This window comes from Macrosteles quadrilineatus, unplaced genomic scaffold (assembly GCF_028750875.1).
Source record: "Macrosteles quadrilineatus isolate MER2022 unplaced genomic scaffold, UCM_ALF_1.0 Scaffold_4__1_contigs__length_99947679, whole genome shotgun sequence".
NCBI lineage: Eukaryota > Metazoa > Arthropoda > Insecta > Hemiptera > Cicadellidae > Macrosteles > Macrosteles quadrilineatus.
This window is the reverse complement of record NW_026542597.1, coordinates 60,812,996-60,829,472: the sequence shown is the minus strand read 5'-3', so window position 1 is coordinate 60,829,472 and position 16,477 is coordinate 60,812,996. Positions and strand designations below refer to the sequence as shown.

At 34.8% G+C, this 16,477-nt stretch overlaps 1 protein-coding gene across 3 annotated transcripts in view; it reads right to left on the bottom strand.

Annotated features, from left to right (window-relative positions):
• Positions 1-6,574: 6,574 nt before the first annotated feature.
• Positions 6,575-16,477, bottom strand: part of LOC128992058 (protein trachealess-like) — a 211,461-nt gene continuing 201,558 nt past the window's right edge. For all 3 annotated transcript variants that reach the window (XM_054415439.1, XM_054415440.1, XM_054415441.1), the window contains 7 exons: positions 15,618-15,739; positions 12,672-12,865; positions 12,393-12,499; positions 11,707-11,854; positions 10,945-11,075; positions 10,101-10,249; positions 6,575-9,386 (listed from right to left, as the gene is read on the bottom strand). In XM_054415439.1, coding sequence (XP_054271414.1) covers positions 8,409-9,386; positions 10,101-10,249; positions 10,945-11,075; positions 11,707-11,854; positions 12,393-12,499; positions 12,672-12,865; positions 15,618-15,739 — 1,829 coding nt within the window. In that variant the 3' untranslated portion in view covers positions 6,575-8,408. The remainder of the gene's footprint in view (positions 9,387-10,100; positions 10,250-10,944; positions 11,076-11,706; positions 11,855-12,392; positions 12,500-12,671; positions 12,866-15,617; positions 15,740-16,477) is intronic.

Below are 16,477 nucleotides of genomic sequence, written 5' to 3'. Positions count from 1 at the left end.
TCCTGGTGTGGATTAATGTCCGCACTAGTGAGTACTATGACTATCCGCAGTATTATCCTGATAATTAGACCAATTCGTTAAAACCAAGACAAGAATGTGGTTCGGATTCCACTATAAACTGAAGGTCCCTTAGTTGTCATTGGCTGTTTTGCTATATTAATTATCAGCAGTGTCCAAGGAATATGTCGGCCTTAGTCACCTAACAAGACTACAAGATCGCGCCACTCATCCTACACTCATCCTTCACTCACATTTGGGTTAAAATACACCCATCTTAAATAATTGATAATAATTGCGGTGAGTTATGTGTTCAATGATTTTTTTTCACAACCGCTGTGGAAGAGCTTATATTGCCTAATATTGATTCAACACCTGATCATAAAATTCTCACTCAAACAAATCTTACAGGCACAACAACTTGTTTTAAATTTGAAACAATAACTGAAGAGCAGCTTAGAAGAGTTGTGCTTTCATTTGAAAACAAACATTCCTATGGTCATGATGAAATACCAATTACTCTAATTAAAAAGTCAATGCCTTTCATAGAAATACCGTTCACACACGTAATAAATTCTTCCCTAATGACAGGCATATTACCATCCAAATTAAAATTGGCTAAGGTTATTCCCATCTTCAAAAAAGGTTACCACAAAGATCCATCATGCTATAGCCCTATCTAAATTTTGCCAGCTTTTTCCAAAATATGTCAGCGCATAGTTTATAACCAGCTCGTTACATATCTGGAAAATAATCAATTACTAGAGAAAAAAATCTGTTTTCAAAAAGAAAAATCCACAGTAACAGCAGGTATAGAATTTATAGAGGCTATCATAAATGCAATTGATAAAGGGGAAAAGGTCATAGGAATATTCTTAGATCTCAGTAGAGCCTTTGACAGTGTGTCACACATTAAGTTAATAAACTTTTCGGAGTCTGTGGTAAAGAACTCAAATGGTTTGAATCCTATATTCAAAATAGGTAACAGTTTGTTGAAGTGGATGACATCATAGGAACAAGGAACATAATCATATAAATTACATTGAAAAAGTTCAATCTCAGCACCAGACACTGCGATATGGAGTGCCCCAGGGATCGATCCTGGGCGTCTACTATTTCTTTATTATATCAGAGGCTAGTATGGGACTATTCTTGGGATGGTGGATCTATGTGTCTGTATGCTGATGACTCTAACATCCTACTTACTGGAAATTCTAATTCTGAAATCAAAACATCCTCGTTAAAAAACCTTCCTGTAATTCATGAATCTTTAAACAAAAAAATCTCTTTATAAATTCAAATAAATCAAAATTTGAAGCAGCCATTTTTATAAAAAGGACAAAATAGAGCAAGTAACAAACTAAATTTCTTGTATTAATAATTGATAAAAATCTTACTTGGAATAGTCATGTTAAACATGTTGTTAAAAAATTGACTTTTGGAATATTTTCTTTGAGGCAGATGTCTCAGGTCTGCAGCATAGATACTCTGAGAATAATATATTTTTGATTACTGCATAGTCACATATCTTATTAAATATATATTTATGGAGCAACAACAAAGAGCAATTTGGATCCCATTCTAATTAAACAAAAGAAGGCTTGAAGGCTATTATGAAACTGTGAAAAAGAGATTCAGCTATTAAATATTTTACAGAATTACAAATCTTAACAGGATATAATCTGTATATTTGTGAAACATCTGTCTATGCCAAACAAATTCAATTGTTATCCACTCCAAACAGTACTGGTGTCTATAAAACTAGATTAAAAATTGTCCTTCCACGGCCTAAGAAGGAATAATTAGAAAGAAAACTTTCTATTCAGGGTTAACATTTTTACAAAACCTACCAGCTCCTTTAAAAAAGAAAATGTAAATAAATTCAAAGGTACACTAAAAAATAATTTAATTCAATTTCCTTATTATTTAATAGAAGACTTTTTTAAGCACAAAAATTAGCACATAATATTAAATTTGAATTCCATAGCATAACTAGAGAAACTTTTTTTATTTATTTCCTTTTTTTATCTTCACGGTGCTTAGAAATACATTATTGTTTTTATTGTCAGCCCTCTTCTAAATGTTTATTTTCTAATGTTAAATCTTAACTTGACTCTATTCAACACATGTACTCTGGGTTTTATTGAATAAAGAATGATTTGATTGGTTGATAAGTTATTTGGTCGAATGTGTATAGACTAACTATGAAACAATTTTTTTATGCTAGCAATAACAATTATTGTTATAAATAATTTTTTTTTTAATTCATCACAAAGTGTTTATAGGGAGCTACATGTAATCTTCAAATTTACAATGTATTAACAGAATCCATTCAAATGGATGCAATTTTACGAGGAATCTATAAGTTATTCATAGACTTATGTGTTACGTACAAGTATTATTAAAACCCCAATTTCAAGCGTATTAAATTATGGAATGAATTTATACTTACATCTGTCTTTCTTTACCTTTGAACCTAATACAGCCAGACACCTTTTCTTAAATAGATAATACCCCAATAGTACAGTCAATCCGTATCCAACAAGGGGAAATATAGCGTCCGACGAATTTTTTTTTTTTTTTTTTGGGCGCTGAATCTGAATCTAAAGTTGTCCAACAAATATTTCTTGAGCGTTCCGAGCACATTTTTCTGTTTTTATGTAATAAGTTGAAAACTATGAATTCTAGCAAATTTTAACCCCCATACAAAATATCCGCCCTATATAGTTGGTAATGTCAGGTCCAATATCCCTATTTTTGAAATGGTTGACTGTTGAGTTGAGTGTCGAGTCATTCTATTTCCAATCGTTTCGTATTTTTGAAACGATTGACGGTTGACTTATCCAACCAAAACTATTCACCTCCTATCGAGCTGTTGAGTGGACGGTTGACTGCACTTTCTTCTTCCTCTTTCGGCAAAAAATTGCTCTTTTTGAGGACACCATATCGTTATTGCTTTAATTTACTAATTGCGATTTAGAGGTTATGTATTTGTTGTCACTGTCTTAGCACCCAATACTTTATGCGATTGTTTTCTGTAGAATAATTGCATTTTTATTTTATTTACTGTGCCAATACTAGACTATTTAATCAAGGGTTTTATCCTTGTTGGTATGTTTGAAATAGACTAGGCACACTAATTGATCTTATTATAAGATACTTTTTATTAGACCTATGATTTAATTTATTAAAGATTGTGGTAAAGAGAAACAATATCATAGTTTGTTTCAATACTATAATTCACCTAATAAAGGGATCAAATTAATTTAAGTTACGATTTGCTTTCAGTGCAGTGGCAAATAGCCATTTAAGCTTTAACCTAAAAAAAAACACACAATTAAAAATAATATGAAACAAAAAGATGAAGGTAACTAAAATAAGGTGATGTGTTCGGAAATATAGACGAAGAAAGCAAATAATTTATTTCGGGTATACCTATAATGAGCTACAGCCTAAAACAAGCATTTAGCCTATAGTAAATTTTATTTTGAATACTTATACAAGGAACTTTTGCAATCACTAAGACATAACCTCAATCTCTTACGGACGGAGTTGACAGTTTACCTCAGTGTCTCAAAATATGGTAGATTGAGATTAGCTCATAAAAGGAACCAGAGATTTTAGAGTAAGAGGTTAGATCGAAGATCACAAGAACACTGCATTGTGATTAGTTCAAAATGAAGTCATCTAAATTTTGTGCTATCGTATGCCTTCATTTCCAAAACGAGTCAATCAACTGGTGATTCCCAACTCATTTCTCAACTGTTGGATTTCAAAAATACCAAATCCTGTTGTTGGTTGAGTTGAGTATTGACGATTGACTCAACAGTCAACTATTTAAAAAAATAGGGCCCCAGGACTGCTCGCGCACGCGCACCAGCAGGTGAGTGAGGCTAGTCAAGGAACGGTCTGTCTAGAGTCTTGGTTCGACGGATCAACCAACATGCAGGGCTAAGTTCGTGGGATATGTGGGGAGGTCCCCTCTTGAGGTATTGTGTCGTAGAATAGTAATAATTAACTAACATGTAATTTCAGATCATGTAGTCAAATTCCCTATGTCATTTATTCCGTCATTTATTATTGGTTACTTATTCAAATGTTAGTTCACGTTGTGTCCAGTTGACTTATATATATTAAATATTCCATATGTTGAACGATTAAGATATTTCTGTGTTATAAATGTTTTAATTAACCAAACAATCATCAAAGCTGGCTCTTAGGGCCTGTGGATTGCGGTAAATTGTTTCCTCTGTTTAAAATAATGTGTCCAGTTATCGTTAAGTTAACGATTTGGTTAGGATCATAATTCATATGACCAAATCATCAATGTGCGCATCAAAGTGTGCCACAAATTAAAGTTGGTGGAGTTTGGATTAAGATATAAATTCAGCATCCCTTGTCTGCTGATGGGAGTGCTTCTTCTCCATGGAACCATTCCACAGTGGAGGATTTTCAAACCTCTTCAAATTCATAGAATTACAAAATTCTATTTATAAATTTGAATCTAGAATATAAAATATAGAATATAAAATCAATTAATATTTATTATCTCATGTTTTGTATCTAAACAAGGTTGAGTTGACAGTGAGTGCTATAAACTGGTTTTTAATTTAAGACCACTAAGACTCAATAATTGCATTTTATACTGTCATGGTTGTCAGATATGTTTTGTTTCAGTTGTTCAATTTATTTTAAGAATCTGATAGTCTCTGGCTCTGGTTTTTGTTGTAGGAGATTTATTATGTCAGATTCTTCTAACATGGACCAAGGTCTTGTATTAAAAGTGAGGAATTTGTGATTTATTTTTTACAACTATATCACTAGGAGGTGTAAGTTGAATTAACAATTGATAATGTATGTTTGTGATTCCTTTAACCTATCAGTTGCTACTATCTGGACAAAAAAAAATTAAAATGAAGGTGTTGTATTAAGACTGTTCTTTTAGTCATGTGATTTATTTGTGTTTAAACATCTTTTGTTGATAGATGATTTTTGTAAACGTATTTTTGTAAACATTGGTTTAGTTTTGAAATAGAGTTTGTTGAAACAAGATGTATGTTTAATATTCTTGGATTAGAAATAGAACATGGTGGCAGCTTAGTGGATTTTTATCGAACTGATAGTCTAAAACCACGCATAATGTCAAGTAAGGGCAGAAAAAAACAAAATACTCGGAGGCAAAGGTATGAGGACAACGGTGAGGACGACGCCCAAAGTGAACTCAACTACGTTTCAGAAAGGGATTCTAGAAAGACTGAAGGTGAGTCACTCACTAGGTTTTGCATTATGACAGGCAAACCGAGAAAATAGTGCAGTTATGTGTACTACTATTCCGATGATCAATATCACGTTACCAACTCCGGAAACGTTCACTTTTACTCCGAATGAGTAGCATTCCTGGAGGAATCGCTTTCAAAGGTACAGACGGGGTTGCGGTTTGGATAGCACTTCTGACGCTCGGCAAATCGATGTACTTTTGTTTACAATGGGTAGTAGAAGTGAAGATATTTTTTATTCGTTTTCACCAAAACCTAATACTTATGACGAGGCTCTTCGGGCCTTTGATGAATACTTTGTGCCAAGACAGAATATAATTTATGAGAGAACATATTTTTTGAGACACAAGCAAAAGATCCATCTGAAAAATTCATAACAGATTTGCATGGCATTGTGAAAACGTGTGCATGGGGTGAACTAAACGATGAGATGATGCTTCTCGTCCTCATTATTGGTATGAAAGATGAGGCTCTAAGTGATAGACTCCAGCTGGACTCTCAATTGACTCTGGAGAAAGCAGTTAATACCTTGCGCCAACATGAGGAGCTAGAACGCCAAAAACGTGAACTCGCAGATACTAATGTTTTTTTGGTAAATAAAACGTCTGTTCAAGTCGGTAAACCGAATCGGACTGATGGTCGAAGTATAAGATGCAATTTGATAAACGACATGGAGCGAGTGGTTTAAGTGAATTAGAAGCTGGAAGCATGGTATGGATCACAGATCTATGTAGATATGGTAAAGTAGTCAGGAAATTGAACGAACCACGTTCCTACCTTGTGGAAACTGACAAGAGAACCATTCGACGAAACCGGAAGTTCTTAGTTCCTGCACCATACTACGGAGAAGATTGTATTCTTTAAAACTGTTCATCTACGGTCCTTAATTGTCCGTCTAACTCACGTGATCGTCCATACGCTGGCACAGTTACCCGTTACGGAAGGTCCATCAAGATACCGAGGCGGTACCGAGCTTCATGAAGATGTAGACATCTTGAGGCTGGATGTTGTATTAAGACTGTTCTTTTAGTCATATGATTTATTTGTGTTTAAATATCTTTTGTTGATAGATGATTTTTGTAAACATTGGTTTAGTTTTGAAATAGAGTTTGTTGAAACAAGATGTGTGTTTAATATTCTTGGATTAGAAATAGAACAGAAGGTCATCTGCAAAAATAGGTAAAGCGTATCAATGAAACAAGAACATTGCTCAAGTAACTGGAGGGTAGTTTATTAAGGTCAAAAAAACATTTATTTAGGTTCAATTAACAATTATTATAATGATATGAACAAATAACCTACAAACACAATATGAAAACATTGAGGGAACTACCTATTGCACAAGTTTTGAGCTAAACGATGATTCTTCTAGAAACTAATAATAACAAACAGCTCTAAATCAAACTGAACAAAAGATGCTTTAGAAGTACAACAATGATTTTGTTGTTTATGCATATACATCGGTGTAATATACATGCATAAATAACTAACCTAAATTTAAATATTTAAAAGTTTAAACATGTTGATTTAACAAAGAACCTAACAAAATAATAAAACTTTGGCTTCGCCATTTAGTTTTGTGAAGTACTGTCACAAAATGAATAATGATCACAAGTTTAACTTATACGTAAACAAAACTTTTTACATATTTTAATTTATTTACAGAACACATGAAATCATATCGGAATGTATTTTACTACATGCCTCAACTACATAGAGAGCTGCAGTTATACCTCAGGTTTGCAATTACGGACGTTTGCACAGTTGTTTTTAAATGAACCTTGATTTTTTCCATTCCAACACACCTATTTTTTTACTTTGCCTTATGACACCTATATTCCTTAAAAACATTTTGTTGTAATAATTTGTCAAAAATTTGGTTAGATTTTTAAAATTATTTATTGTTCTGCGAGGTACAACATTTGGTTGTAAAAAATAATCTCCTACTACACTGTATCAGAAAATTTGGAAAAGTGTTGAAGTTGTGAGTCAAAATAATTCGTACAAAAACTTAAAAATTCTATAAATTGAAGTAAATGTGTATCCAAAATAAGTCACAGAGTTCGATCTCAAAGGATATTATAGCCTCAATGGTGTCAAAATTTAAACTCTTTTGGGGCCCTGTTAAATTATTCACAAGTATTTCGCTTTCAATGTAGGCTAATGCTAGTTACATTTTATAGAAAATAAATTATAAGTTTCAAAATAAATAAGCTTAATACATTGCCCTAAACAATCAACTGACAATGACATAAAACTACATAGAACATTAAAAAAATGTATGATCAGGGACACATTGTTTGATGAATAAAAGATTCTCCTTAAACAGGCAGTTAATTTTTTAATTCAGTCAGTGTAGTGTGCAAAGGTCCTAAAATTGACAATGGCCCTCACACAATTTAGTTATGGTATGTTTCATTCAGCCCTATCAACATGAATATTCGACAAAACAATAAATTTTACAATGTAAATACATTACTACATTAATACAAGACTTTATAACGAATTATTTAAAAAATATTAAAAAACTGCAGCATAAAACACATGAAAGCACCATAAAATATTGATCGAATAGATAAAGCTCGTGGTTTTATAGGTGGACAATTTTACACATCTGTACATAATACTGTTGGTATCATTACATTATACAATAATTTTTAAAAACAGAAGAGAATATCACAATCTTCCGACCAGGAGTGAAATCACTAGTCTTCTGGTTTATTCTTGTTTCTTTTAAACGCAATGAATTTTTCTAAAAACTTCTTATGCCAGTTAAATCTAAGTCTATTTCGGTATGCAACCCTTGGTTGATTCAAAACAAAATAAATACTTCCTTAAAGCTATATGAGCATAGAATAAGTTAAATGCGCAACTAAAAATAATGTTCTCTTTTGTTTTTAAAGCTAGATGACAAGTCATTAGTATCATCCTTCTATGTTCTGTTCTCAGAACTACTTGAGTAAAATTAATTACTTTCTAATATTCAATCACGGTAGAATAAAGTTTCCTGTATTTCCGTATCGCTTTTTCGATCCACTTCTATATACATTAAGACTAATAATTTACAAATCTTTCTACATTCGCTCACAATAGTATACACTTTTAACAAAAGAACCGCTTAAACAACAAATCGTACTATGACGGCGTCGAGTACCAATTAGCACTATTTTTTAGCGTCTCTGGATAAACAGCGGGAGAAGCGTTGGCAGTTTTGTTAGGGTGGTAGAGATGGAAGCCCGCGGAGTGATAGAACTGCGACTGATCGAGGCCTGAGGTAGCGTAGTCGATGGCAGTGGGGTGTACGGGGTAGGGCTGGGGCTTGAGGGGTAGGGGTTGCGCCGGACTGTCGGCACCGAGGGGTAGGTTGTACTGGTGCCGCAGAACATCAGTGTAGGAAGGGTTGTCAAACGTGTTGTGCACTTGTTGGTGCTTGTCTCGTGGAGATACAGACGACGGAGGTGTCATGGCGGAGTGGTAGTCCACTGTGTAACTGCCGGGGGCCGAGTAGGACGAGACGAGTCCTCCAAAAGTGTCTCCGGATTTCTGGTTGTGCGAGAGGACAAACTGATCTCCGTAGGACCCCTCGCTACCAGGAGGTGTCGGGAGGGGTCCCATGTCTCCGGTATAGTAACTGCCCGCCGTCCCTGTCCTGCCTGCGTGGACGTTGGCGCGTATCACACTCTCTCTGTTTGCGTACAGCTGTCTTAGCAGTGCTGACGCAGGGAGAGGAGCCCCGGGTTGAGCGTGCTGAGGCAATGCTCCTATCCACTGGATCGTACTCTTCTGCTGCTGCTTCAGAAGAGTGTCGGTGCTGAAGTCTGTTGGTGTTTTGTCTAGCGCCACAGGTAGATGTTTGGACATGGCGTGTTCCAAGTCTTTGACAGAGGTTCCACCTGTGTCGCTCTCCTCCATGGTTGGCTTGGGACTTCCCACGGGGACTGAGTGACATGAAGATGATGCTGGACTCAGCACCGGGTAACGCTTCCTCAGCCTTTCCTCATCCTCGGAGCTGCAACAGCTGCTCTCGTCTTCTCTTTGTGTTCCAGACAATTTTCTCTTCTGGCCCCTCTGCTGAATTTCTTCTGTTTTTTTTGGTGGTCTAGCAGTCAAAACCTGAAAATGCAAATAAAATTTTGTTTTCATAAATCCTCATAAACTCTGATAGGTACCTACAAACTAATATATTGTTACAAATTTCCAATAAGTGTTTTAATTTCAACATATTTATTTTATTCATTTTTAAAATTTCCATATCAAATATTTCCATTTTAATAAACTGGTTCAGCTTTGATTTTCAGTTGAGGAACTAGGGTTGTTTGGGGGAGGGGGAGAAATGGTAATACAGTATGTATACAAACATTTACTATAGCAATAAATCACATTGTCAATCCGAACACACATTAATCTCTGGAGTTGCAGAGTTTATTTTGTAATCTCTGGGTGATGGATTATATGTTGTTATAATACTGAACAACAATTAAAAAACGGGCTTTATTCTGTGCTTCAATACACCTTTAAAAGAATATCATTCAAGTTAAAATAAAGAAGTGATAATATCTACTCTTGAATATAGCTGTCTGTAATTTCACTTGGTCTCTAAATACTGAACAATACAACATCTTACAGGGCTAGTTTTTAAATCAGAAGATGGCTTCTTCAATCCTGGGAAAATCTGATACAGCTATCCTTGATAATTAAGTCTATAAAATGGCCCTGACTCAAGAACCAGCTGCTTTTAGTCGGTAACAATGCTGTCACATCATTCATTCAATTATCCTTAGTCGGCATCAGCATTATATACATCTTATCCAATCCACAGTCACATACCTGGGTGCGGTCTGGAGCCTGTAGCTGAGACGCATGCTCCAGGTGTCCTCTACCTCTCTGAGGGTCTCCGGATCCTTCTGATGAGTCCTCCAGATCCGGCGGACTGAGGTGGTGGTCATGGTTGCGGGACGCTCCACTGTTGCGGCCATCTGCAAATACAAAGCTCTTTGAAACTGAACATACCTCATTTCCACCTCTGAAGTAACATAAATATCATCATTTTTGTAGGGATATCGATTGAATTTTTTGGCAAAATTTCTTAATCTGAAAACCTTGTTGAAAACAAGAAATAGTTTTTAATGTTTAGTCATTATATTCATTGACAAGATACACACATTCTAAATGTATCTTTAGGTAATCTCATGAATAATACGAGGAGAACTAACTGTTTTAGTAACCTTTGGGTACTGTTTAAACTAAACAAGTGATGAAAATAATATCAAGAGAAGCCACTTAAATTTCCAACAATTGAGATTTGACATGACTAACAGCTTTCAAAAATGAGACGATTTAAATTCTTGAAGAGGCTGTCGACAAGTTTCACAATATAATTTTGCCTTGATGTTGTTCCCTTTTTAGAATTGTAAAATGTATGTAGTATAGTAGTTGGCAGCAGCAATGGCTTAGTAATCATAACTTGTCCTATTTCAATGATGTTCACAAAAAATATTTTGTTATAGTGTTGCTATCCTCAGATTGATCTGTGAGATCATAGGTTTGCTGAACCAAAAAAAAAGATAAAAAATATGTTTCAGCTTTCACAACAATGATGAGATGTGTACAGTTAGGTTGAGTAGCCTACTTATATTTAGTTAAGGGTTAAGTTATCTGAGTATTCCCTCACCTCCTTTGTCAGCATCTGGAGAGCCATTCTCTGGGTCGTTCCCTCCCGCCTCCTCTCTTTTGACTCCTCTCTGAGCAATGTTCTCTTCTAGCTGACAACAGTCCATGATCATGTTCTTGTACTCCTTCCCACTGCAACATTAGATAAAATCTTTAAATTTGAAAACAGAGGTATGATCAAAAGTCATTTGAAAGAAACATAAGACCAGACAATATACTTGAAGGTATAGATCGAGTCAATTGGAATGGTGTGTTGGAAAGACGAAGGAAAAGGCTTCCAACGACAACAGGAGTCTCACCCCTAGATGCTAGTTATGTAATAACAAATGAATCCAATTGCAATTAACTCTCTTTCGATTACTATACAAAATAAGAAAAGAGTTGGTGGGGAAGTGTTCTTTAGTACATACTAATTCCTCTCGCCACTAAAATAGACAGATCTCTTGATCTCTACTATAGATGACTCCGGATTATGTTGATGGCTATTAAATAGGGGTGAAATACTTATTCCTATGGAAATCCACAGGTAGCAATCTGCAACTGGTTTCAACACAATAGTGTTGCTATCTTCAGGTTGAAGTGTAAGATAAATACACTGAACTAAAAAAAGATTCTATTCTAATGATGAACAAGTGTATTTCCTTTTATAGAATGAGGATGGCAACAATTTTGTGCAGAAACTAGATTCTGCAAACCTTATGCGTATTTACTTACCACAAGCTAAAATTCATCCAATAAAAAAAGTAAAGCATAAACTGCTCACCTAACAACATAGTTGACACAGATGATGTTTTGTTCCTCTGCGTTTTTTGAGTTGCAGACGACAGTTGCACAAGTCTGCATCCAGGTGTAACCTCCATTCTTGTTCATCACTCGGTAATAGTGAGTTAGAACTTGGCCTTTATTGATCACTGGAACAGATACAACAACTTGTTATCTAAATTGAAAATAATCTTGGTGGTGTAATACAATGAACATTATAGGATTCAGTTTACAGTTGAGGATGGTGGAAAGTGGTGCATCAGGTATGGATACGATAAGTGTTCAGTATACAAACAGAACATAATAATATTGTCCTACACTTGAGCCCAACTTGGGTTATAAATATTATCTCTAAATTGAAAACAACATGAACTTGATAGTTGGGGGAAAATCAGTTTTAAATAAGTATGTGAGGAGTCGGTTAGTAAATCTTATGTTTAGGGGCTTAGGTAAATCTTTAATACAAAAATCAAATTTTATTTAATTGTTTTTGGACTGTGATTCGACAGAGTTGGTAAAATGCTTTTAAATTATAGTTATAATTATGCTTTAACCAAAAGTGGTTTCTAATTACCTCGTAAATTTAAATTATGAGATTTTTAATTACAACACTCCATTATTTCCATTATTTACTAATTTTATTTAATCAAGATTCTCCATAGAGATTATTCGTCATTGATAACTCACAGTCTATATGGCTCTTCCTCAGTTTGTTGGCATCCTCCCCATGGCACAGGGTGTAGAGGTTCATCCCCGTGATCTCCTCAGCTGTGTAGTCTAGCAGGTCGGCCACTCTGTCAGAGAAAAATAACGTTAAGATTGTTACCAACTGCAATGTTGATAGCAAGGATATTACGAATGACCCTACTGTTGGAATGAATAAATAAGATAAAAATCACCATTTATGAAGGCCCACTAATAATTAATTACTGAACAGTACATATCCAAAAGCTTTTAATACATTACCTGGGTTCGCAGTGGGCTATCCGGAAGTCAAAGTTGATTCTAGTAACAAACATGTCAGACTCCAGTCTTATCTCGTGGACACTCGGTGGTGGGAGAGCGATGGCGAGGGACACCATCCCCATGAGCGGAGGCGCACTCTTGCGACTATGTGAGAATGTGTACTGCGGCCTCAGTCTGCACAGCAGTAGTACCACCTACGCAGAGCGAAATAGTTAGTCTGATTATCTATCAATCAACAATCTAACCTATTGATTGTTCAATAATCAATAGGTTACTTTATTATTTACTTAAGGAGGAACACATAATCGGGTGTATATTCAGGGCCGCTTCAATGATGGGCCCAGGCTTAAGGGTGCAGGAAGAGAGAAATTCCCCCAAGGTAGGTGGAGAGGGACACAATCATCTCTCGAGCCCACAAAATGAACATCATGCGAACTAAAGGCCTGTGCGTTTTCTAAGCTTAATATGAATGCAAGGTAAGTAAACAATGGAGTGAGATGACTTTTGGTAGTTTTGTTACTGGTTGAGATTAGCTTAGGTCTTTAGCCAGGATATTATTATAATCCCAATGATCAATGGCAGTAAAGTTGGGCCAAGTTTCAAATCATCGGAAGCTTTCAATTACTTTCCATTCCTATCCAACTAACAATATTCACCGAGGATTCATACTGTCAAAAAGATTCATACTGTCATGATTATGTGATTAAGAGGACATGACTGAACAGATGTTAATCAGGAATTAAAATTTTTGACCCATATGATGCATTGAATTGTCACAGACATCCCTTTCTCTCAAGCATAGTGTTTTGGTACCCTATAATATATGGTGCAATATAGTACTGTACTTTCAAATAATACGGTACTAATGTACAATTCTGCTATTTTCTAAAGTAATGCATGTGAAAGTTTGTGTGTTAGTTTGTTTGAGGTTCAATCAAGTATTAACTATTGGTTGGATTGGGTTAAAATTTGCTATGATGATAGCTCACATTCCCGATTAACATATATAGGCCTACATATTCTTATCTCAAAAATCTTTTTGGGCTCCACCCCAGTGGCTCTGGAGTTTTCCATGTTAACCTCATGAGTTAGCCTTATTGTTAACCTTATGTTAATCTTATATTTAAAAGGAATAAAGAATTTTGCCAGCTTTTTCAACTACACAAGTTGGTTATATGGTATTAGATAGCATTAAGGTTATAAGGTGTACCAACTGGGTGCAGCACTATTAATTTTTTTCTATTCGCGACAATAGCTAATTTGAACCAAGCAGCACCAAAACGCTGTGAAAACATTACTTTTTCTATTGTTTAAGTGCAGTGGTAGAACATTATGGCTTGCTATACTATAAATATATTGTAAACCAAATTTTCTTAAAACGTGTCCTCTTCCATTGCAAACGCAAAGCACCAGTTTAACTGCAATACGAATTTTATACTTATACGCCAACCCCGTACTAAGGACGAGTACTCTGCTAGTGTTATCCATATTTACAAAGACAAAAATTAACTTTTAAATGCATAACTTAAATCATAAAAATATTTTAGATCAGGTTCATGAATTCTAAATAGAGGAATTTTATTTTACAAAAGCAAAATTAGACGGTTAAAGATTTAAACTACCATATTTTAGGCGAATGAATGAATCTTAGTAAATTGGTAAGTTAGATCTTATGAGACACCCTGTAAGTCCCTCATCAACTCATCAGTTCATAGTCATAGCGGTGTAGCCACTAAGCCAATTAAGCCCATATAAGGACCCTTATAGCTTCCCCAACCCTTTCTAGATTACTTCTAAACCCTATTTTCTTTCCCTCTGCAAGAGCGAGGCTATTTCCACTCGTCAACACGTCTTAAGAAGGCAGTTTCACAGTTTCGTTATTGTTCACCACAAACTTCTATCCCCTTTACGCTCATTGTCTTGGTAATAAAGTGTGCAGTAAAGATCTAATCATTTGTTAATTTAGTGGATTAGCCACTCTATTATTAGTTACTTGAGGCAGTTTTGACTGAGTAGTGAACTTGTTACGTATATCATCAAACTTTGAAATGGTAAAATCTCGTAGTTTGAATAGGTGTTGATATACAACATATTTGAATATATTTCAAGTGTTAAGGGCTCATAGTTATTTTTTGTTTCTAAAATTTAATGTGGGCTTCGCTAATTTACATTGATTATTCTTTTTTTTTTTTGGTTAAACAGCTCATAAATTACAGGCATATGAATTAATGATTAGCCTCAGCATATTTATGTTACCATTCATTAAACAGCATAGAAAAACTAGCACAGGTGGGGTTACAAAGGGATCAGGTAAAAAAATGTACTAATTTTAGACACTCAGAAAGTTCATATAATACCCAGACCAGTGGTTTGCACGTGATGCGCTTTGGGCCCAAGAAATGATTGCACCCCTATCCACCAACAAACTTAAAACCTCTTATTTAAAAAAAAAAAAAAAAAAAAAAACGGTCCTGATAATATCAGCTAAATAATTTCTATGGTTTCATGTGACCTGGTGACATAGGCGTCTGTTTTCAGGTGGACATACAGAGACGTAAAATTGCTGTGGAAAACCCCCAAACACAGGCAAGCAAAAATACACATGCACTTCAATAAAATTTGTACATGCAATTTTAAATTTTAAATTAGATTTTTACAAATAAATAACTAAGCAATGTCAGATTTAACATCACATTATTGTCAGCTTTGTGTGACAGAACAACGTTAGAAACTTGGCAAAACTTCTGCAAACCTGCAAAACTGGAGCTGCTAAATTTATTACAAATGATGATAATGATTGTGTATGAACAAATACTTACTACAATTTTTTTATTCTAAGATGTACAAATAGATCGAGAAAACTGTGAATATTTACATACCCTACAATTACAAAAAAAATCTGCAATAACTATAAGTAAAATTTTAAGGAGTTTATAAGATACTAACCCTATATCCTGATGACTTGAAGTGACATCCTCGTTTGGTCAATGTAGACTTCATCCTAACACAGAACGCTCTCTCTAATCCTTTGTATGTTGACGTAGCGTTTAGTGCCATTAGAGAGGATACTGGAACATTAACCAGAAGATTAATTATAAATATCTATGAGTAACAGGTACAACATATGTCTCTGTAAAATACCTAGTTTGAATCTGTTTGAAAATCATGACACCACCTTCTTGATTGAAAATTATAAATGGTTTCCCATACTTGCATGAGTTATCTGAAAGGAATAAACAAGGCCAATGGAGAATTTGAAAAGTATTTGCAGGTATATATTGTTTTATTTATGTTTTCTTGGGTTTTGGTGAGGATTTTTTTAAGTTATGCTTAAATTGAAAATAAAATCATTATATTTTTCATACAGCCGTTTTATATACAACAATTCATCTATTTTGATAAACGTTTTTATAAACGTATAATGTTGTAACCTACTTTATAGATGGATTTTAATTTTTTCACAATGCCAACACACCTTGTAGCATTTCAGGGAAAGATGAGTGTTCAATGAACGAGATGACAACCTTATTACTGACTGATCAGATGCTTGCCAGGACCAATAAAAACACCAATGACCGCCTACCGACAGTTGGATCTTGTCAAACCATAAAAAGGTTTTGACATCTCATAATCAAACTGGCAACTTTTTGGCTACCAGGCGAACTGATGAGCACGATATCCACACAGAGGCGAACTGATGAGCACGATATCCACACAGCTATCCATGTACGATTTTGGGAATCAGTTATAGCTAAATATTACCATTCAATGCTTGTGAAAATACGTTCACCGATTAAAACAAAATT